Genomic DNA, 23,713 nt, shown 5'->3' on the forward strand with positions numbered 1-23,713 from the left:
GGAAACTGTGCTAATCACCCATGACCTAGATTGATCTACAGGTTTGTGAGCAAGAACAGGTTTTTAGAGTTTGGGAGGATTCATGCCTTCATATTCTTTTTCTCTGCCTACGCCCCTCCCCAAGGCATAGAAGGTTTTTCATTCTTACATTTTATATCCTCTCCATCTTTAAGTTTCATTCATGTCAATCATTACTTTGCTGCCCTGCCTGCTCCTGCCATGAGGTGAGCTTTTGGCAAGCAACAGACTGCTGCCTGCACCAGGAAATAGGAAAGTGGCAGCTACCTGTTCATTCGCTTTTCAAATTCATAACATTTTCCTCCCGTTTAATTCTAGAATACTCTCTTCTCGGGGGAGTTTTTACCTTAAGGATGGTTTCTCTTTGTTTGTTGGCTGCTGAACCTATTTTTCAAGTTGAAGTAATGGCTTTGTGGAGAGCCTGGCAGTAGAAGTTGTTGGCTGAAAAGATCCTGTAATTAATATTGAATGCAGGAAACCGGGCCTGATGACTTGAAAGGCCTGCATTCTTTCAGTTACTTATCTTCAGTGGCATGCGATTCTGGAAGTGGGAGTGAGTAGAGGCTGTTTCCGTCTCATTCTGGGGGATCCCGGCCATGTGCTCTGTGCCTGGGGTCCCCTATATATAGCAGTCCTCCAAAATAACAGTCTTGAGAAAGTAACTTGTCTCTGGTTTATAGTTGCGTGTTGATTTTGATTTTTACTTTATTATAATTAGTCTTTTTCCTGGTCCCTTGTTTAGGTTTTCTAAATTCCTGCTATGAGTGAGACCATCCGGTATTTTTCTTTTTCTTTCTGGCTTATTTCGCTGAGCATGATCCCTTCCAGCGCCATCCATGTTGCTGCAGATTGCATGTGTTTATCTTTTTTGAATGCTGAGTAATATTCCATGGTGTATATGTACTTCATCTTCTTGATCCAGTCTACTACCCCCAGTGGGGGGGAGGCACAGGGAGAGGAAGGATAAGGGTCAAAATAAGAGGGGGTGCAATTGTATGGGGAATATAACAAAAATGAAAATTCATACATTGTGCAAAAATGAAAAATGATATAAGAATTATATAAAATATTTTAAAAAATAAAATGTTGAAAAAATTCCAAACTTAAAAAAAAAAAAGAAAGTAACTTGTGCTAGGAGGTGATAAAATAACATTCTGGCTCATAGAAAGCCTGGTTCAATATGTATTTATCAAATATTTTAGAGGAAGAAAAGATGATGTCCTCATGAACTAATAAAAGCTTATGGGACTGAATGGGGGCAGCTGGCATTGAACCTTCGTTTTCCCAGAAAGAAAGGAGGGAAATGAGAATCATTCTACAACTCTAATGAGGAAATTGTGGCTTAAAAAAGCAGAGGACTTGAGGAAGCTGGCAGCACTAGCCAGCATCCGCCTAAAGCCATCCGATTTCAGATAAACTCAGGGCGCCTGCAAAGGGATGAGACAACAGTCAGCTCTAGGACTTGGTCCTGCACATCAGAATGGTGCCGTTGCTGGTCTGCATGCCACCAACCTCAAAGGAAGGCAGTTATTACTTGCTGAAAAGTTTAATGACGGACAAAATACAGGATGTGTTCCCATGCATACACATCCCCTGCATACGTGGACATATTCAGTCTGTGCACTTAAATTGATCGGCAGTTTTATCTCAGAAGACTTTGTATTTTTCTCTTTTCCTTCTCTGCTTCATTCCTTCCTTCTCATCTCCCCCCCCCCCCCCCGTACTTGTGTAGATCACCTTCTCCTGCTGGTTGATTATGCCTTGGGTGGTCACAGTTTGAAAAGCATCCCTTTTAGGGGTACAAGGGATGCACTGTCCTCTCCCCCCCAAACCCCCATCACCTGAAACCTGTCATCCTGCCCATCCCCAAGTGCAGATTCTGGGAACCTTAGAAGAAACCGCTGGAGGAACTGCATAAGCAATATGGGCTGCATGTTGTGGTGTTTGCTGTGTAATATGTGCATGTGTTTAAGCTAGCCTCAAGCTATCAAGGACAATATTGCTTTTGGATGTGTCAGTGTGTGCCCAACTTAAAAGCAAGTGGTTTTTGTTGTTGTTGTTGTTTGTTTTAATCATTGATCATGTTTAAAATTGCTTTCTAAAGATCTCCATGTGCCTCCCCGCCCCCCGCAATGTCTATAATGTCACCCATGACATTTCATCACTGGCAAACTCAGATAACCTATGTACTGATCCTTTAAAAGAATTAAAGCATCTCTTTCTGCAGTCAACATTAATCGATCTGTTTTCATTTGACTTTTTTTTATTAACATGTATGTTAGGCTATCAAAGTTTTCACAAATGGTTGCATTTGGGTAACACTTGGTCGGGGGGAATATTGTCAGCATCCACATGTGCAGTGCAGGCTCCCATGCAAATGCAAGGGACAGCATGTCAGAGTCACGGGGGGAGGGGGGGCTTACAAAAGCCTTATTTCTGCTCCCTTTTCTTACCCAGAAGACTTCTTAACAGGCCATTGTATTTTCTAGAAGTGGGAAAGGATAATGTTACTAGGGAAGCAAGAAAAGAAAAGCAGAGAGCTTCTTTTAGCTGACCAGTCAACTGGATATTGACCACCTGTCTTCATGGGAAAGAAATAGATGGCGGTGAATAAGCGAGAGTCTAGTTTTCCAAGAAGCTCAATGATTTTCCCAAATCAATACAGCTCATCAGGCTTCAGAACAAAGGCTGCAGGGGAGGTGACAGTGATGGAAGTGGCTCTGTGTTCTTTTGTGTATTAAACCATAAGGCCCATGGGGAAACAAGATTTCTTTAGCTGTGGTTTTTGGAGCTGGTGGGGTGGGGTGGGGTCAGTGTACTTGGGGGCAGGGGATTCTTTTAGATTTTTAAAAAAGATTTTCATAGACTGTATACCAATGATGAAATGTACTTTTGAAAGAGATAAGCACTGTCAAATAAGAAAGCAAGCCATCCTTTAAAATGGAGATGAGAACAGCAGCATTTTTTTTTTTTTTTTAGCTTTTTGGTTTTGGTTTAGCATATTTATTTGGATTAAGGCCTCTCCTTGCCTCCCCCCCCCCCCCCCCCGTTATTTATGGAGAGGGTTTCGATGAACCAAAAAGAAAGGTCTCTGTGTTCAGATTAACCTCTGGCAAATAAAGAATCCTGACTCTCCTCCCATAGATGAACCTTGTTCCCAGTGTCCTGAAAATAACACCAAACCCTAATGGGAACGCTGAACTGTCATCCGAGAGGTTATAATTAATGTAGCGAGCACGGTGCCAACACACAGTCCAGCCACCAACAGAGAAGATGTATCCAAACCAGCAATTTTTTGCCCTGCAGTCCTTTAATCTTTGAGCTCACTGTGCTTTCATAAAGTAGTACATTAACACCAGAGCATTGTGTCTCTGGGGTTTATGACTCGGGTGGGGGCACACTAGGGCATAAAGTGTTTCATTACACTTCCCTTTGTTCAGATGCCCTGTCTCCTGAGCGCCATGGCCGTACACTATTTGTTCAGATAAAGCCCAGTGTTCGGGGTGACTAATCGCAGAACTGTGTTCCAGATGGTTTGATTACAGGATGTGGTTAAAGTGACTCTTCAAACATTCAGCCCAGCAGTAGGGCTCTTAAAAAAAAAGAATACTGCATTTTCTGATCACGTGAAGACACTTTTCTTGTCCTGCTGCCCCCTGTATACTTGGCATAGGTCATAGGAAAGTCCCTCGGCTTTTTGTCTGGCAGGTATTTTATTGGCAACCTGAGTTGTAAATACAAAATTTCCCCAACTAATTATAAACACAACTTTATCCTTTGAAAAAAAAAGGTCTACCTCAAAGTTAGAAACTCAGAAGCCAGAATGATGAATAAACATATGCAAGCCTCAGCTTTTCAAAAAAAGGGGCAGTACCGATACAACAAAATAGCAACCACCATGTATTTCAGGGAGAGCTAGGTACAAAGGACTGTTGATACCTCATACCTTGTACAGCAGTCACATTGTATAAAAATATAGGGTAATAGGACACCTACAATATGTGAACTTGATCCCCTACTCATGAAACCAGCATATGGTGGCATTTTTATTGTCACTAATGTTTCTACTGGAAAACATTTAAAAGGAAAGAAATGTGTAAACTTAAAAAAAGGGGGTTGTGGCATAAATGGGTTACATTTCAGTGCCATTAGAGTGAGGTTTCTCTTTTCTGCATGAGAGCACACCAAGTCCATCCAGATGTGGTAGTCTGAATATGAGTTTAAAAAAAAAAAAACGATGCCTGATTCCAAATTCAGCATTTGCAATGCTTGGCAGAGACTTCTGTCCCAGCAATGAGGCACTTTAAAGGCTCTGGAACAGCCTTTAAACTGTAATACAAACAGAGTTATGCCGATCTCCTGGGAAATCAGACATTTGCCCAGTTCTTGAGGAAACATCTTCACGAATACCAGAAACAGTAATTCATAAACCATATTTATAACATCTTCAGAGCAAAATCTCTCCACAGAGAATTTCTATCAACTACAAGCTAGTGGGAGATGATGCTTATTGAAAAAGTATGATAATAGTGAAGTCAATGGGGTAAGATTCAAATCGTGATTCTCTTCTAGTCACCTTCTAGTAGTTTCTCGGTGTAGGATGAACCTACGGGCAGTATGCCCATAGGTGCAGTAGTGTGGCCGCAGCTCCTGTTCTCCGGGGCTGTAGTCTGGTCACCATATACACGTGTGGAGTAAAAGGTTAAAGGGGCCGTGTATTGGGGTAACACAAATGATCTCCACAGTATTCAGTCACAGTAAGCCATTCTTTGTTGCTTGCCCGATAGAGTTCTGCATTCCTGTTCACTCCTTGTCAGATCCCAGATGAACAGCACTGCCATCTTTTATTTGTGGCCTTCCAGGTGCCTCTTGTCGTCTCCATGGCTGCCAGTCAGAAGGGGGAGGCACTCGGGGATCTTCCAGGCCAGGCCTGAAAGTGGCACACATCAGTTCACTCACTTTCCTTTCACCTAACTCAGGCCCTGGGCCACATCTTATTGGCAGGGAGGCTTGGGGAGTGTCTAGCTGTGGACTATGGAAGGAAAAGAAAGGATGGTCTCCGGTATGTTTCCACTGGTAGGAGGAATGTGCACTGGGCCCCCCGGGGCAGTGGCTGTGTGGGGGTGGCGTGCATGGCATGTGACTGGGGAGGATTCCTAGATCACTCGTGACATCCCCGTTTGGTCCTAAATCATTAGGAATCTTAACTGTCCTTGGGAATTTGGACAGTTAAGAATCTGTAGAGATTCTTTCAGGGGAATTAGAGAAGTGACACAAAGAATGGGTTGAAGAAACTTGTTTAGGCTCGAGGGGGAGGAAGTGAGTGAACTGGAGACCAGGAGAATGTCAGCCTGGTCATTGTCCTTGCCTGCAGGGCAAAGCTACAGGGGATCAGAAGGCAGAACCAGAACCAAAGTATGCAAGGAAATTTTACTGCAGCACCAGGAACAACTCTTTAATAAGGTGGCCAGAAAACATTGGGCAACCTGGGGTGTGAAGGTGGCTCTCGGTAAAGAAGCAGGAAGAAAGAGGGAGACACACACACAGGTGCAAGGCGCTTGCCCCACCGCCTGACTTCCTCCTATCACAGCACTCAAGCTTCCTTGGGGCTTTGGTCCACCATAGTCCCCTCCGCCTCAGCCCCCCCTGTGACCTCTAGGCTTCTACTCTGATTTCCCTTTTGTCTTGTTAATTCACGTTCCCACCTTCATCCCTGTTTGGTTGCTTTTGATTTTTAGGGCCCCATCACTGGAGCAGAGAGATTGTTATAGGACAGGGAGAGGGGCAGCCCCGACCCCGCAAACCTGCCTATTCTAAATGGGTTCTGCCATCCACCGCATCAACACAAAACATAGGAGACTTTAATGGGAAGGAACTTTAATAAAACTAGGAAACAATACAGGTAAGGCAAAGAGTCTAGTTTCTAAATGAAGCACCCAAAGTTACCCGTCCCCTCGTGGGTAAAACTCCATCCATATGGGATCGGCCCAGAGCAAGGCCCCAAAGCCTGCGACAAGTCTAAAGCATCTTCCAGTGGGGACCCACAGAAAAGGGTCAGAAACAACCAGACAAGCCCGGAAGGAAAAGAGCAAAATCAACATCAAGATAAAAGCTGCCATTGTCACCTCTCCACGGGTCTCACCCACATCTGTGTCACCCAGTCCACAACCAAAAGACAAGCGCAGTTTCTTCACGTGTCTCTAGGCTCCATGCGCCTCCTTTAGGTCTCCTGGCTCCATCCTGCTTCCTTCCTCAGTCTCTTCTGTTGCTTTTCTTCTCCCTGCTCAGCTCCACCCTCCCTTGGGTGGGGCAGGGAACCTCCCCCTTTCCTTGGGACCACCCTGTTACAAGATGAGATGAGAGTTAGGTGTACTGATCCAGGGAACTGGTCACCTGAAGCTATCTCTGTGCTTGTGTATATCTCTGAGGCAAAATTTGTGGTGTTGGTGGTGCAGGGACTGCAATGAAAGTCACACATTGAGGGTCCAGGCTGATACAGTGGAATAAGGAGTCTACTCTAAGTAGAAATAATAATACTCAAGCTCTACTTACAGTTCTGGGTTACAGGTTTTGCCTATGTTGCTTTCACTACTAGTTTGCAGACTATTGAAGTACAGAATTTGAACCAAGTCTCAGTCAAAATGTGGTTGATTCCATAGCACCGAATCGATTCTCTGTGTATAACCTATAGAAGCATGATAAATGCCTACTGGGCCTGCTGGTCTCTCTGGGGCCACTTAATTATTAAGTTGCTACAAGAAATAATAGAACACCATGACTGAAAGACTCTTATGAGATCAGGGCTCCTGTGTCTTGTAGACATAGGGGCACAAGTTCTAGAATGCAGTCCATGTATTATTAAACGTCCCATACGTAATATACCTTTTGGGGGTGGTATCTTAGATTGATGGTATGTCAGTATTTAAAACAAAGCCTTAACACAAATACGAAAACTCTGCCCGCTGAGTACATGCCAGACCATCTCTTGCAGTCTTCTGCTGTGTTCTTACTTCATTGGTGATACTCTTCTGATATTTTTCAAATGTGAAATGTTACAGGCAGGCATCAGCTCTCGGAAGAAAACCATGGTCAGGCCATGGGTAGAGAGAGAGGATCACAAAGCAATGGGATGGTTGAGAACATGAAGAGGAAAAGGATTTGTATAGCGTATGCTCGGTGCTTAGCTCATAGGTTAAACTTTGAAACAAGAAATGTGCATTGAAAAAGAAACTGCAAATCTTCGAGGTGGGGCAAATGTAGATTTATTTCCAACTAATGTGAGAAACGTAACTAGGTCCAGATTTATGAAATTCACATTTGTACGTGTAAAAGATTGGTTTTCATTTTGGTCACTTAAATGCCTTTGAAAACCAGCCTCTCTGTATGACTATGGGTTACAAATTGTTCAAGATGTCTTCCGCAGAATGATAAACCATTCACCATTTTCAGACTAACACACCTCCCTCCACTTGGCCCCTCACAATAGGATGTTGTCTAAACACAGCCTTCCTTTCAAAGAAACAATATACTTTGTAGTTTATATGAGCCGCATTCCTCTAAGCCTTCTTTGCAATGTAGAGCGGCAGACTTGGCTGTGTAAACATGTGCTTGTGTATATTCCAGGCAGATAGTGAATTCTAGGCAGATAGAAATACTCTGCGGCATTGTGAAGCGGCTTGTACATAAAGAAAAATAGACACAAGCACACGTATTTAATTAGCACTGCTTGATGGAGACCGTTCAAAATCTCCCCGGGAGTAGAGCTTTTATTTTGAGCGTTTGAAATGCGTGGGCTTCTGGAAAAATAAGACTGACTTATTGAGGCGCTTTGAAGTTGAAAATGTACTTTTCTTCACAGGATTTTATTCCCACTGAGTGCTAATAATAATGATAAATATCACTCTCACTGAGATAAGAGGTCTGCTTGTCTGCCTTCTAGAAATAGCACCAGGCAATGCGAATAGTTTTACAGTGTGAAAGTTGCAACCTGAGCTGAGCCTTGGTGACCAGTAACCAATGCTAAGTTGCTTGTCTGGGGCCTCCTGGGGAGGGGGGGGCGCACTTGGGGGGGCGCACCCTGCCCCCATTCGAGACCCCAATTTTGGGTCTGAGCAGCTGGCGTGCTACGTGGAGCTGCACGGTGCAGCGTGGCTCGCGGCGGGCGAGAGCTGAATGCAGCCTTGCACCATGTGGACAGGCCCGCGTTGATGTACGGAGCCGAACCGTGCAGGGCGGGCAGCCTTCCCGCAGGGAGAACCGGGCCGGCTGCCGGCCCCGCCTTGCAGCCGCCCGGACGCAGCCCCGCGCCCGCGCAGCCCTTTATCCCCGGCCGCGCCTCGCGGCTCCGGGGCCGCCCTCGGCCCAGCCAATCAGGCGCGAGCGTCCCCGCAGGCGCCGGCCAATCAGCAGCCGGCGTGCGCCAGCCGCGCGAGCCCCTGGGGGAAGAGCAATAACAAAAGGCTTTCACTGCAGACAAATGTTAAGTGTCTGCGCAGACTTTTCCTGTTTTTAATTTTATTACTGCAAGAATGGAGGGTTTGTTGTTTCTTTCATGTTTCCTTTCAAGCAGTTTTAATTATACATTGGCGCTACATCGGGGCGCTCTGCAACGCGGCGACTCCGTCCATTGCATCTAGAGCTGAAATGCCAGCCACCTCCCGGCAGTGCGGATAGATGTCTGCGCTGTAAATACAGCTGACACGCTCAGGAATTTTAAGCAGCTGCAAAGGTCTTTGACACCATCCACGGTGCCCCAGAGAGGAGTTGATGAGAAACCCAGCTCAGCCTTCCCCTTCACCTCTTTTCCCTTTTCCTGAAGGGATGTGCTGGGGAAGAATCCTTTCCACCAGTTGTTCTGCCTTGTGCAAATTTTCACCAAACGCCTGATTATCATTGGTTCTCATCTCTTATGAATTTTTATGCTCACTGGCTTAAAAAAAAATTCTGAGGGAATTACAGATGAATCACTAGTGATTTGAGGAAATGCTTTTGCTTTGCTCCCTGCTAGGCCCCTCCCCTCCACGGCTGCGACAGTGAGTAAGTTCAGATGGCACCTGAGTAATGGTCACTAGACCATGTGGGGGAAAATGTTTAAATCTCTTTATGAGACTTCTGAAAGAAAATTTTCCTCCCCCACGACTGCAGTTCCAACCATTCAAATATATTTTACCTGCCACTAGAATATTCTCTAGGAGATGTCTTGCCTGGTGAGCCGTCATAAAGGAGTTCAAAACAAGTTTTCCCTAACAGTCAAAATGGCAGTGAGCAAGTGAGCAGACCAGCTAGAAATAGACATTGGGTAATGTCCCTTGCTGTTTCGAGGAAGAATTGGGGGGTTTGGGGGAGGGGAGGGAGTAAGCACAGAGAAGAAAACAAAGGTACACTTAAATATTTCGTTTCTAATTTCTGTAACCTCAAAATCTAGGCCTATTTAATATGGGCTTTAAAGGAGTAATTTAAAAATTTATGCACACACACACACACACACACACACACGGCAGTTGTCCTCTGGAGAAATAAGAGGATGTTATATTTTGTTTCACGGTGACATTCAGTATACTAAGTGCACTTAAGTTTAGTAATTCACAGATGCTGTGTTAAATTAAATTGTCTGTCTGCAAAGCAGTTGGGAAAAGCAGAATGACTTGCAGGAAACAAGTGTGTTGGTTTTGAGATTTTTTTTCTAATCCTCTGTGGCAAATGCTTACTAAAGTTGATTCTAAAGATAACCCCAAGAGCAAACCTATTGTGCACATTTATTTTCTTGAGAGGGCTATTTTAGGAGTCCTTAACATGAAACAAGACCAAATAGTGAAACAGATATGGTACCAAGGCTGATTCTTGTCTTAGAAACGCAGGGGGGTGGGGGGGGGGATTAGCTGATTGTCTGCTGTCTGGGCTCTAGGACCCTGCTTTCCTCACTACATGTATTTTTGTGCCCCCAAATCATTTTTTCCCTAAATAAAAAATACGATTCTATTATACTGTTGAATTAGAAACAAAGCCGACTCCTTTCAGTCACCTTCTGGTTTAAGCACTGGTAACGGGCGCTTAGTTTATGTTGGCTGCTTGCCAAACGAAAGCAATTATGTGTAATAATAGAAAAATTAAGAGGTGAGTGTTGCTGTTTTACAGCAGGACATGGCAAAAACCATTTCCTTCTGTCAGCAGTATCTTGATTACACTCTCACGCAGTCTTACCCTTTTGTACCACACATGCATGCTCTTGGGCACACACACACACACACTCACACACACTCTTTCTCACAGAGTTTCCTGTGGGTTTTCACTTGAGGTCACTGAAACCAAAAAGAGGAAGAACGTAAACCACAGCTTTTGAAAGCACATGAGAATAGAACTTTGCTGGTAAAAATAATAATAATAACAATAAATGAACTGGAAATAGTGTAATCGGTGCTAACCAATTGCATTCCCCGCTTTTCGCAGGTGTCCTAGTGGTCAATGTCACGTGGAGGAACAAAACTTACGTGGGGACCCTACTGGACTGCACCAAGCACGACTGGGCCCCTCCCAGGTATGCATGGGGCCTTTCATTTCAGTCTCTGTTTTCTCTCTTTCTCTTCTTGCTCTGTCCTCACCCCCGCCCCCCGCTCTTGGCAAGGAAACTGCACCGAGAGATTAATAATACATAAAAGTCTGCTTGTAATTGAAACCAGGCAGAAGAGAAATGAGCAATTCAGGATTGAACACAGCAAAATGCAGATGCTGGGTTTCTTTTCTATCAGGAAATCTCTTCTCACTACCCTTTGTCTCCTTTGTTTTCTTCTTTTCTCAAATAGGAATTTGAAGGGAATCTGAAGCCCAGCTATCTGAGCTGTTTTCTTAGGAAAAACATCAGCCTTGGGTAGCCTGTTCCCTTTGCAGGTGTGGCCGTTGCCAGTAGAACAGGCGTCTTTACTGATCTGGCCCCCAGCCCTCAAGCTGCTGGGTGTTGACTGCTCTCGGCTGCGTGGTGTGCCTTGTGATTCCACCGGGCCCTTCTGGGGCTCCTCATTTTGATGTGTGTCACTTGCTTTCCTAGGTTCTGTGAGTCACCCACCAGCGACCTGGAGATGCGAGGGGGCCGGGGCAGAGGAAAGCGAGCAAGGTCAACCGCGGCCGCCCCCGGTTCGGAGGCCAGCTTCACAGAATCCAGAGGGCTGCAGAACAAGAACAGAGGGGGAGCCAATGGAAAAGGGAGGAGGGGCAGCCTCAACGCCAGTGGGCGAAGGACACCCCCAAATTGTGCCGCCGAGGACATTAAAGCCAGCCCCTCTTCCACCAACAAAAGGAAAAACAAGCCTCCCATGGAGCTGGACCTCAACTCCAGCTCTGAGGACAATAAGCCCGGGAAGCGCGTCCGCACAAATTCTAGAAGCACTCCCACCACCCCGCAAGGGAAACCAGAGACTCCTTTTTTGGACCAAGGCTGCTCTTCTCCGGTGTTAATCGATTGTCCCCACCCGAACTGCAACAAAAAGTACAAGCACATTAACGGCCTGCGCTACCACCAGGCTCACGCACACCTGGACCCAGAAAACAAGCTGGAGTTCGAGCCCGACAGCGAGGACAAGATCTCAGACTGCGAGGAGGCGCTGAGCAACGTGGCGCTTGACTGCGGCGAGCCAAGCACAAGTGTTTCGACCTATGACCCGGTGAAGGCCCCGGCCTCGCCTGGCCCCGCAAACCCTCCCGGGACCCCCAAAGGAAAGCGAGAGCTGATCAGCAACGGCCCCGGTTCCGCGATCGGTTCCAAAGCCGGCAAGAATTCCGGCAAAAAGAAGGGCCTGGCCAGTGAGCTGAGCAACCTCCCGGTCATCTCCAACATGACGGCCACGCTAGACGGCTGCTCGGGGGCGGACGGCAGTTTGGCTGCCGAAATGCCCAAACTGGAGGCAGAAGGATTAATCGACAAGAAAAACCTGGGCGAGAAAGAAAAGGGCAAGAAGGCCAACAACTGCAAAATGGACAAAAACCTGTCCAAGCTGAAAACCGCGCGGCCCATCGCGCCGGCCCCCGCCCCCACGCCCCCGCAGCTGATCGCCATCCCCACGGCCGCCTTCACCAGCACCACCACGGGCACCATCCCCGGGCTGCCCTCCCTCACCACGACCGTGGTCCAGGCCACACCAAAGAGCCCTCCGTTAAAACCCATTCAACCAAAGCCCACGATTATGGGGGAGCCCATCACCGTGAACCCAGCTCTCGTGTCGCTCAAAGACAAGAAGAAAAAGGAGAAGCGAAAGCTGAAGGACAAAGAAGGGAAGGAGACAGGCAGCCCGAAGATGGACGCCAAGCTGGGGAAACTGGAGGAGGCCAAGGGGGCCGGCAAAGATTTGTCGGGGCATTTTTTAAAGGATCATCTGAACAAGAACGAAGGGCTGGCCAACGGGCTGTCGGAGTCCCAGGAGAGCCGCATGGCCAGTATCAAAGCCGAGGCCGATAAGGTGTACACGTTCACAGACAACGCGCCCAGCCCGTCCATCGGCAGCGCCTCGAGGATGGAGTGCAGCCCTCTGGTGAACGGGCAGGCGCCCATGGCGCCCCTGCACGTGCTGACCCAGAACGGGGCCGAGGGCTCTGCGGGCAAGACCAGCAGCCCCGCCTACTCGGACATCTCGGACGCTGCCGACGACGGCGGGTCTGACAGCAGGTCAGAGGGCATGCGGTCGAAGGCCAGTTCGCCCTCAGATATCTTGTCTGGGAAGGACGGCGTTGTGAAAGGGCATTCTCTGACGACAGCACAATCATCGCAGATGAAAGAGGCCCACTCGCCCTATTACCATGGCTACGAGCCTTACTATTCTCCAAGTTACATGCACCCCGGCCAGGTCGGTGCCCCTGTGGCTGGGAACGGGGGCAGCACACAGGGGATGAAGATCAAGAAGGAGTCCGAAGAAGACACGGAAAAGAAAGACAAGGCCGAGCAGTTAGAGGCCAAGAAAGTGGAGCACAACTCGGCCCCCTTGCAGCCGCAGCACCAGTCGGTGATCACACAGAGACACCCCGCGCTGGCCCAGTCGCTGTACTATGGCCAGTACGCCTACGGGCTCTACATGGACCAGAAGTCGCTGATGGCCACTAGCCCTGCCTACAGGCAGCAGTACGAGAAGTACTACGAAGACCAGAGGCTGGCAGAGCAGAAAATGGCCCAGGCTGGGAGAGCAGACTGTGACAGGAAAAATGAGCTCCCCTTGAAAGAGCTGGGCAAGGATGACAGTAAACAGAAAAACGTGCCATCGGCCACAATCTCAAAAGCTCCCTCTACTCCGGAGCCTAACAAAAACCATTCTAAACTAGGGCCGTCAGTGCCTAATAAAACTGAGGAGACAGGTAAATCGCAGCTTCTCTCCAATCACCAGCAACAGCTTCAGGCCGACAGCTTCAAAGCTAAGCAGATGGAAAACCACCAGCTTATTAAAGAGGCTGTAGAAATGAAATCTGTCATGGACTCTATGAAGCAGACAGGTGTAGACCCAACCTCGAGATTTAAACAAGTAAGATTGTGGAGCGTGGCCCCCGCAGGGACAGAGCAGTCTGAGACCTGTACATGTCTGGGCTTGAGCTGGTTAGACTTCTCCACAGGCAGGAAACCGAGGGTGCATTAGGGTTGATTCCTCTCCTCTTGGGAAATATTTTAAAAGATTCTCTCAGGAGTGATGGCGTCCCTCTAAAAATGTGTAATAATTTCCCCTGTCATGTCGTAGCGTAAAACAAACCGTGGACACCCGTTTCGCAGACTCCCCGTTCCTGGTCATGAGCTAGCGCTGGTTCCTGCTTTTCTGAGAGTCCAAAGTGAGGGCATTGGATCACGTGGCCGCCGAGTTTCCCCCTAGCGCTGAGATTCTGAGTCTGAGCTCTACAGTGTTTGTTCTTTTATGTTCCCAGATTTCAGCTGCCATCTCTTAGGAATGATAAAACTGGGCCCCTACCTTCACATTCCCCAGTCATCTCAGATGTCTTTCTCACAGTCTCTGAGCCAGACCACGAGATTTGTTTTACCCTCTACGTTAAAAGCTGTTCTGGGAGGATGGGCCTCAAACAGTCGAGCCCCGCGGTCAGCCAGCCTGAGGTTACGTGTGCCAGCACAGAAAGTCGGTCACCATGAAACCACATGAGTGCCGGCGCTGTCACCGTTGAGCATCCTGACTCACTTCAGCCCTCAGAGTGTTCATCCGGGTATTCCCGACACCGTCCACCTCATCCTCCTACTGTGCTGATGGCGCTGATGAGTCATCACGATAGAATCCTTTCTTCATACCCATTTCTGAATTTTGACTCAGCACCTAAGTGTCCAGTGGCTTATGTTACGAACAGGACGGAGGCCCCAAAGGTCATTTAGGGAGGTTACTCCCCGACCCCTGGAATCAGGCTGTGGCTTCACAGGGTCCCATTAAAACGATACAGAATGGGAGGGTTTATTGCAGATGCCTTTGTTTTCTTACTAGAAAAGCTACAGTGTGTGCTGTTGATTTGAAGTTTTGTCTTAATAACGATTTTAGCGTAATGAGACACGAGTCAATCAATTCAACCTCAGCAGCAGTTGATGAGGAAAATGTATTAGGAAGCAGACTCTTTTCCCCCAAATGATGTTAATTGATTTAATACTTAAATTTATTATCGTTGAGTTGGAATTCTAGAAATTGCTTTTTACCTATGTGTGATACTAAAACAGAAATGAGGGTGAGATGAAATATGTCTGAGGATGTTATTTAATGTTGAGAAATGACTTCAGAGGCCCAGCCCTGACTCCCAGTAGACCAAAGTTTGAAGTCCAGTCCTGCAGTGGACAAGTGTGACCTTGATGTTACGTGAAGACAAAAGCTTTAGTTTTGTCTTCTTGAAAAGGGACTGACAATAATGTCTTCCTCAGACATTATTACTTTGTAAGAGAAGGAGATGCAGCTCTTAGCACGTTAGCAAGTGTTAATTTGGTATTCAAAGTAACATGGCGTCACATCGATTCATGGGTTTTTCTTAAAAATTGAAATTTTAAAAATCTTTTTTCTTAAATCAGGATCCAGATGCAAGGACATGGCATCATTATGTATATCAGCCCAAATACCTGGATCAGCAAAAGGCAGAAGAACTTGATAGAGAAAAGAAATTAAAAGAGGATAGTCCCAGGAAAACTCCCAATAAAGAGAGTGGTGTGCCCAGCCTCCCTGTGTCACTAACAAGCATTAAAGAGGAGCCCAAAGAGGCTAAGCGCCCCGATTCTCAGTCCATGGAGGAGAACAAGCTGAAAAACGATGATCGCAAGACTCCTGTGAACTGGAAGGACTCTCGGGGGACGAGAGTGGCTGTGTCCTCGCCCATGAGTCAGCATCAGTCCTACATACAGTACTTGCATGCTTATCCTTACCCACAGATGTATGACCCCAGCCACCCTGCATACCGGGCTGTCTCTCCTGTCCTAATGCACAGTTACCCTGGTACGTGTTGTGGGTTCTCACTATTTTGGAGGGGAGAGGCTGTGTGAAAATATTAGCTATTAAAAATTCAGGTTAGATTAGATTAGATGCTTCAGGGGTGTCATTTGTTTGGCTTGTTTTCATGCTGCTGAAAGTCTCCGAGATGAAACTGATTTCATATAAGGGATTTTTTCGGGGGTGAAATGTCAAGGGTCCTCAGCTATAGTCTCCATAGTCACTGATGTTCTTACTGTAGCTGTTAGACTGACAGATACTTTATTGCCGATGAAAATATTCTAAGCACTTACTGTCATAATCATTACAGTTACTATTCCTTTCACTTAAGCAGACACATAAATGTATGAAATGGCTGTAAGCTCAATTCTGTTTATAACCTCTGTTCATCAGGATGAATTAACTGGGAGAAGAAAATGAGAGAACCTAAATATGGTTGAATGATGATGTAGCCCATTCTTAATGTAATCCCCTATTTTAAGATCTCTGACTCTAATCCCAAATTCATGTAATCCATATGATTTTTTTTTTTTTTTTAAGATGTAGCCTATAACTTGATGTGGCATTTGTTGTTTATCTACAGGGGCCTATCTCTCTCCAGGATTTCATTATCCTGTTTATGGGAAGATGTCAGGGAGAGAAGAGGCAGAGAAAGTCAATACCAGCCCTAGCATCAACACGAAAACAACCACTGAATCTAAAGCACTGGATTTGCTCCAGCAGCATGCCAACCAATACCGCAGCAAGTCTCCTGCTGTAAGCCTCCTTTTGTTGTTGCTTAAAAGTACCATGTTTTGGGGGAGAAAAGGGGATAAGCTGCAGAACACTCTTGATGGAGAAATGGTTTTGGAACCCAGCTGTGATTTCAGGATGCTATTTTATCCGAATGCATAAATAATGGAAAATTGAAAACTTAAGATGCTTTCACATGTCAGGGGGGAAATTGTTAAAGCATGTATGGTGCAAGCAAGCTTTTCTGTTGCTGAGTCCGGCACTCCTGGCCTGCCTAGGGCGGATGCTTGCTGAGTGGGCATTTAAACTCACAGGAACCAATTTGATGTGAGGTATTTCTGATGCAAGAGGTAATATGTTCTCCTACGCCAGCGTGAGGAGAGGCGGGATGGCCAAGGCGGGATGGCCGCATCTGCTCTTTTTTGGCCTTGAGTCGTTGTTCTGTCCCTATAACTCCTGAAACAACACAAGGATGGCTCCTCCACCCGAAAAGGGGGCAACTGATTGTCTTGGAGGCGGCAGTGAGGAGAGACGCAAGAGAATGTGGCAGTGCTTGCTGAAAAACCTGGAATACATTAAAATGTAGGCTCTGTGATGTGAATGAGTCCACCAGACACCCTATACAGAAAGTAGAACAGGTGATTTAGTTATCTTTTCCTGTGAGAACTCTGTGGTACAAAGGTGTTTTTTTTTTTTCCCCCAAGTTAAAAAAAAAAAAGGAAAACTTCAGGTCCTTGATCATGTGAACAAGAGAATACGTGATCCTTAGCCAAATTATGATTTGGGAGAACAGAGCTTCTCTGTGAGTGTTCAGCTCTTCAGCGACTCTGCAGTGCTTCCAGAGTCAGGGCAACGAGGGCCTGTATTTGATGTTTCCGTATAATATTAGGGTGTGTTTTCAGGTAAAGATTTGCTTGAAATTATGAGATAGAAAGGTCCTCCCCACAGAGTGTAAATAAAATGGTAACTAGAAAAAAATTTTTTTCCCTTGATCTGTTTGTAAAAGTTATTTTCCAGAGTACAGCTTCTGGAAAGAGTCTAAACCTGCCAGTACAGGCTATGGAGAAAAGTTCTCCTGATGCAGCCAGTTGAGGAAAACCTCGATGCCTCTCAGTTTCCTTTGGGTGGAGAGTTCTCTCGTGTGGGCTTCGTGTGAACTGAAGCTATTGCTTGCCTCTTGAAATTATCGTTAATTAGTAAAGAATTTAAAGTACCTAACACCTTCTGTTAAGAGACACCGGTGGTCCAGAACTCGTGAGAGCTGGTTTTCCGAGGATGAAGGGAGTTCTCTTTTTTCTGTTGCAGCCTGTGGAGAAGGCTACAGCTGAGCGGGAGCGGGAAGCGGAACGGGAAAGAGACCGTCACTCCCCCTTCGGCCAGCGGCACCTGCATACGCACCACCACACCCACGTTGGCATGGGCTACCCGCTCATCCCTGGTCAATATGACCCTTTCCAAGGTCAGCAGCTCCTCCTCACTCCGCTTTTGTTCATTCTGCTTTGGAAAGTGGTGGCCAAAATAGCCTCCCGGGTCTTAACAAGAATTGAGTTTGGAGTTAACGTTAACTCTGCAGAGGGTCTGTAACACCTACTGTCTCGTCTTTCCTAGTGACACAACTAAGGCTATTTTCCCTGCATTTTTGTATTCTATAGAGACGTGAAGTGGCTACCGCTTTATAATTGTCACTGGTTGATGTTATCGGTGGCTCACTGCTATCTCACAGACAGAGGGTGGTGGCCCCTGTCTGGGCCGCTGAATATAACAATCAGATCATCTGATAGCTCCCTCGGGGACACAGGGGGAAATGGAGGGATGGTGGAAAGCTGCGGTGAAAATCCTCATCCTAATTTCCACGGGCCTTTTGATTTGATTCTTTCCCAGGGATGGGATGGGAATAACGGGCTAACATGATGGGCTTCGAGACTTTTCAGGGGCTCTTCCTAGCTTTTCACTGCTCTTACTCTGTCACTAAACACGCGGAAACATTTTTAAAGAGTTAGAGAGTTGACACGAGGGAGCCTTCGATTTGTGGCATTTTCGTGGGACATGTGCCGTTTGTCCCAACTCTTGTCACTTTACAGATCCCCTTGCTAGGAACTTGCTGTCTTTGTCAGCTAGGGGAGCCCTAGCAAAGTCCCAGACTGTATGGCTGTCAACAACAGAAATTTATTTCTGACAGTCTGGGAGGCTGGGAGTCTGAGGTGAGGGTGCCAGACTGGTCAGTTTCTGGTGAGAACGCTCTGCTCCACATGTGGGCCACCATCTTGCTGTGTCCTCACATGTCCTCTTCTTGGTGTGCCCAGGGGCCGGGCCAGGGGCCATGGGAAGAAGAGAACCTGCTCTCCTTAGGAAGACGCTAATCCTATTGGATGCAGGCCTTACCCATATGACCTCATTTAACCTTAATTACTTCCTTACAGGCTTTGTCTCTTAATATACTCACATTGGGAGTTGGGGCTGTCACATAGTAATGTTACAGGGACACAGGTTGGTCCATAGTGCTTGCCAAGTTATTTCCTACTCTAACTGTAAGACACTGTGTTTGGGTACTTCCCAAAGTGGGGGAGCCGTACTAATGTGAAGAGGGAAGCATCCTTTGTTTAGTCATGTAACCTGGTGTCAACTAGTGTATTGAAAGACAACAATAAGGGACATAGGAGGAAAGATCAATCTTCCCTATGCTTGCATTTGTTTCCTCTCTTATTTCCAGGAATCCTATAGAATTAAAAATAACTTATGAGGCGACTCCATCTCATTTAGAGCTATTCCTTTCTCTCACTGCTACCTTTCCCTTGTAGGGTAAAATTTAAGGCTCTTTCTAAGTTTGATTCGAAAGTTCCGTGTGTTTTTTAGGCTACACTGTGTTCTGTCTCAGGGGAAAACGTTGAAGTGATAAAAGTTATGAAAGTATTGTATTCCAAGCAAATAGCATGTCACCTCTGTAATTCCCTGTGACTTGATTGCTGTTGCTACCTGGGACCTATTATTTCTCCTGGGCTTCCAACTCAGGAATGCATGCAAACCACTTGGTACCACACAGAGCAGAACGGAGAGATGGAATGATATACTCTCTTTGAATACCTAGTAAGACGACCGCAGCTGCTCGGTGAAGAGGTAGCTGTTGCTCAGTCCAAGTGGTTTGTACTGTCTCCTTGCCGCACGAAACAGTTCGTGTGAGTGTTTGGGAAACAACAGATTGCTGCTCCTGGCTCTGCAGCCCTTCACCACTGGCTGTGTCTACTCTTATCTTTCTAAATGTCACGGAAGCCTTGCCTTTCTCCCCCATTAGGCCTGACCTCTGCTGCCCTAGTTGCCTCTCAGCAGGTGGCTGCCCAGGCATCTGCATCAGGAATGTTTCCTGCACAAAGAAGGTAAGTAGCTTCTGCATTTTGAATTAGTTTTCTGCATAGAGAGAGAGAGAGAGCTTCGTATGTGGGGTGAAGCAAGATTAGACTTGTTAGACCAAAAACTTAGCTCCTCAGCGTTTTATGTTTTATTGAATGTGCCTATTACGCCACAATGCTTCACATGCAACTTCTTTTCTGTGAACCTCACTCCTTAGCTGTAACATAGATTAGTCATGAACTGATCCATTTTTGAAACAGTTGAAAGTTCCCTAGGATGTCCCTTCAGCTTTGTTGAATTAATGGACTCACCATGACTCCCTTTCTTTATTATGTTTAAAAAATAAACTTGCAAGTGGAGAAACTTGCTTTCATGGCACTAAAGGTAATGTTTGTCCTTTGATGTATTTAATTATCCCTTACGTAATTTATTTTTCACCACATTTATCATTACCTTTGTGTTTGTTCACTTTCTGTGGAATTGAATTCCAGGAGTTGAATTGAATTAAAATAAGCTCATCACGCGAATGGTTTTCATGTTTTCACGGCCAGATGTGGCTAGAACCCTGGGCTAAGGTTTTCTTTTCTTTTGCAGAGAATAACAAGATTGGAAGTGTACGTTGTCATGTGACTGGATCACATGGGGAAGCGCTTTATACAGACATCAGTTCCATGGTGTTAATTTGAAATGCCTTAATGGCAGGCAAAAACCAGTCATTTCATTTTTGTAAATTACAGATTTTATCACAGAGTAACAAATGTTGCTGTAATTAAACTTCTGTTTTATATATATATACGTATACATATATGTATATATACATATATATATATATATTCTTTACTTTTTGTATCAGTAACCAGGCTCGCACACACAGGGTCTGCTGCCAAGTCGCAAACCACTCAGTAAAGGAAATAAGAAACGTATTTGTCATGTTGAAAAGTGTTAGCCACAAAAGGCTGCTTACTTTCTTTTCCTTTTCCTTTTAAATTGTAAATAAATAATGTTATGTATCAGTGTGCCTGAACCTTGCATATCCTTCATATATTTCCCAAAAGCCCCTCAGAAAGGCTAACTGTGATGATGACACTTTGGTACAATTAGATGTCTATTTGGTGGCTCCTGTTAAAGACGCATCAGTGTAAAATGTTCCTGTAGTCACTGTTTGTACTTGTGTATTGTGGAAAAATTACTTTTCGAAGGCATGGGGTTGCCAGTACCACAAAAACTGTGTTGTATATAATGTAAAGATTAAAACGGGGAAATAATGAGCATCTGTGAATAATGAAGTGTCATTTTTTGATAATCTTGAATGGCAAATAACCCAATAGCCTGCATACCAGAGACATCTGTGATTGTTCTATTACTTGAATAGTCCCGCAGTCCTTTTCTTTTCTTTCTTTCTTTTTTTTTTTTTTTAATGTTTACAATTACCCAGTTTTAGAAGAGAGACTTTAACGCCATTGCCTGGTTACTTGTTTTATGCTGTAATCTAGTTTATTTTATGTAAAATGTATATTGAATGCTTTCCTTTTTTATACCTGCCTTAAATAATTTGGCAATCAGAATTAAAAAGGTTTTTTTTTTATAATGGCTTCTTGTCTGTCTCATGTTATTTCTAGCTGATGATAGTGATTTTAATTTTCAAAGAAAGATTTCTTAATGTTACGAATGTCCCGTGCCTAAGAGAGAGCGTATACAGATACTAACTTTTCTTATAGGATATACTGGTATCACAACCAGATAGCATATTTAAGGTAGTGAGTAGAGGCGTATTTACTAGATAAGTTACCTCAGACGTGCAATGTAATATTTGGTAGATACAGGTTTCTATGATACAGAATGATACCCCAGAGACGTCAGTTTCATGACATAGGGACAGTACTTAAATGTATGAAAATGTGTAAAAAGTTGATCAGCTAGCCATAGATATGGCTTGCCATTAAGTCGTAGTGTGTTCTTTGCCAAATGTACAAAATTATTTCCTTCCTCACTTCCTTCCTCCATTCCTCCCTGTCTTCAAACTAATATTTTATTAATAGTGCCTGTATTGTAAGGTGCAGAGATATGGCAGTGAGCAAAACAGACCGAAATGCCTGTTTGTGAAAAATAGTTTGCATTTTCTAGTAAGTGGGGTAAACATAATAAAATATGTAAGTAATACTCTGAGCACACTAGATAAATAGTATGATACGTGGTAAATAAATACAACATAAATAAATGGCAATAAAAATAAATACCGGGCCTCCCTGGTGGCGCAAGGGGTTAAGCAACACACTATGAAGCAATCCACAGCCTCTGCAGCACGAGTTCGATCCCCGGCCGGCCAGGGAGCAACCCCCATGGCGCAGCAGACCTCTCCTGACTCGCCCGCTGCTCCCCTCAGCGGTGTACTTTGGTCCACCTGCCTGTTCTGCTCCCCGCTCTGTCTCTGGTGAATCCTCTCACCCCACCCCCCACACCTCTGGCTCTTGTATGCATAAATAAATAATTTTAAAAAAAAATTAAAAACAAACACCAACAGTTTGGGAAAAAAATAAAGCCTGGGGCATTGTAACGGTCAACAGATGCAGAGATGGAAGTGTACGCAGGAGGGGAGGAAGCGTCCAGGTGCACTGTGTGGGCGGAGCCCTGGCGGGAGTGGGAGGGGGCGGGGAAGCCTCGTTCTTAGCGAGATGCTGAGGGCGAGGCCCGGGTGGAGGCCCGGGTGGAGGCCCCGGGTGGAGGCCCGCTGGAGGAGGCCGCTTGTGCTTGGTCTTACTGATTCATTCCAGCTGCCCGTTTTTATGATTTTAACATACACATAACCCCCTCTTTTCAAGCGTCTGCGTTACTCCATTGAACTGGAAGACAGACATAGGTAAGCGCCAGTTTGCGCACATCCAAAAAGGGTTTTTTCGCTTTTACGGCAAAAGCCACGCGGCGAGACCAGCGTCTGCGCGTCGGCTTTGCAGCGCCGCAAACAAGCCGCATCGCCCGAGCTGCCGGCGCGCCCGCGGACTCCGTCCCAGGACCTGCTTCCTCCAGGTGTGTGTTTCGCAGCATCCTCGAGTTACTTGATAATGATTTGGAAGGTTTTTTTGGGGGGGCTCTGGGAAGTATATGGAATGTTTTCCCTCTAAGTTCGTGGTCATGGCGTCTTCCCTTTATGCCGCCGGCCGGCACGCTCCGCTTGCAGGGAACAGGCCAAACAAGACGGCAGACGCCAGTTCCACCACTCAGTTCACTAAAAAGCCCTCTAAGTTGACAGTTTTTGTCGTAGTGTCATTTGCTGTGTCCTACTCAGAAGCCTTTACTTCACCAATGAATAGGTTTTTGCAAAAGAAAAAAAAATGATTCCTCCACTTTTGCAGAAACATCTTAAGGTGTAGCATTGGCAGTGGGCCTTGCAAATTTAGTACATGGTCTTTAAAGAGCTCAGTTGGCTATATATACTTTTTAAGATTTATATATTTATGCATACAAGAACCGGGGTACAGGCCAGAGATTGGGGTGGGGGGAGTGAGAGGATTCACCAGAGACAGAGTGGGGAACAGAACAGGCAGACTGACTGAAATACACTGCTGAGGGGAGCACCTGGCGAGTCAGGAGAGTTCTGCTGCACCATGTGGGTAGCTCCCTGGCTGCACCATGTGGGTAGCTCCCTGGGGATCCAACTCGTGCTGCAGTGGATGGGGATTGCTTGATAGAGCTGTCTTTAACCCCTGCGCCACCAGGAAAGCCCCTCAGTAGAATATTTTTGTCCCAATTCAGTTTTTCTTTTGAATTTCATCCGGGTCGTCATTTCTAGTAACATTGCATGTTGGTGTCTTATACCTAGGAAAGTATTTCACACGTTTTTAAAAATGTTTTCTTATCCAATTTTTTTCAATTATTTTTTAAGTACAATTTTGTTGCAATTACATGGGATTTCTATGTACAGTATTGTAAACACTTAAAAATATCACCACCGAAAGTCTTAATTTCCATTTACCGTCATGCAGTTGACTCCCTTTACCCTTTTCACCCACCTTTCAATCTATTTTCCGTATCTAAGTGGGTTTTTTTTTTTGTTCATTTACTTTGCTTCTGTATCGTCCACATATGAGTGAAGTCATATAGTGTTGTCTTTCTCCATCTGATTTATTTCATTTAGCATAATCTCTAGGTCTACCCATGTTGTCACAATTTGCAATATTTATTCTTTTTTATCA

General features: G+C 45.6%; 1 protein-coding gene across 14 annotated transcripts in view; it reads left to right on the plus strand.

Moving 5' to 3' along the window:
* ZNF608 (zinc finger protein 608) overlaps positions 1-21,113 on the plus strand; it is a 392,506-nt gene extending 371,393 nt beyond the window's left edge. For 13 of the 14 annotated variants that reach the window (XM_054694479.1, XM_054694477.1, XM_054694478.1 and 10 more), the window contains 7 exons: positions 10,465-10,552; positions 11,060-13,514; positions 15,035-15,452; positions 16,030-16,202; positions 17,484-17,637; positions 19,468-19,549; positions 20,118-21,113. In XM_054694479.1, the coding sequence (XP_054550454.1) occupies positions 10,465-10,552; positions 11,060-13,514; positions 15,035-15,452; positions 16,030-16,202; positions 17,484-17,637; positions 19,468-19,549; positions 20,118-20,124 (3,377 nt within the window). In that variant the 3' untranslated portion in view covers positions 20,125-21,113. Of the gene's footprint in view, positions 1-10,464; positions 10,553-11,059; positions 13,515-15,034; positions 15,453-16,029; positions 16,203-17,483; positions 17,638-19,467; positions 19,554-20,117 lie in introns of those variants that run through there. The other variant, XM_054694475.1, reaches the window with a different exon arrangement.
* Positions 21,114-23,713: the final 2,600 nt, after the last annotated feature.

This window comes from Talpa occidentalis, unplaced genomic scaffold (assembly GCF_014898055.3).
Source record: "Talpa occidentalis isolate TD23 unplaced genomic scaffold, MPIMG_talOcc4v2.1 talOcc4.13, whole genome shotgun sequence".
In the NCBI taxonomy this organism is placed as follows: domain Eukaryota; kingdom Metazoa; phylum Chordata; class Mammalia; order Eulipotyphla; family Talpidae; genus Talpa; species Talpa occidentalis.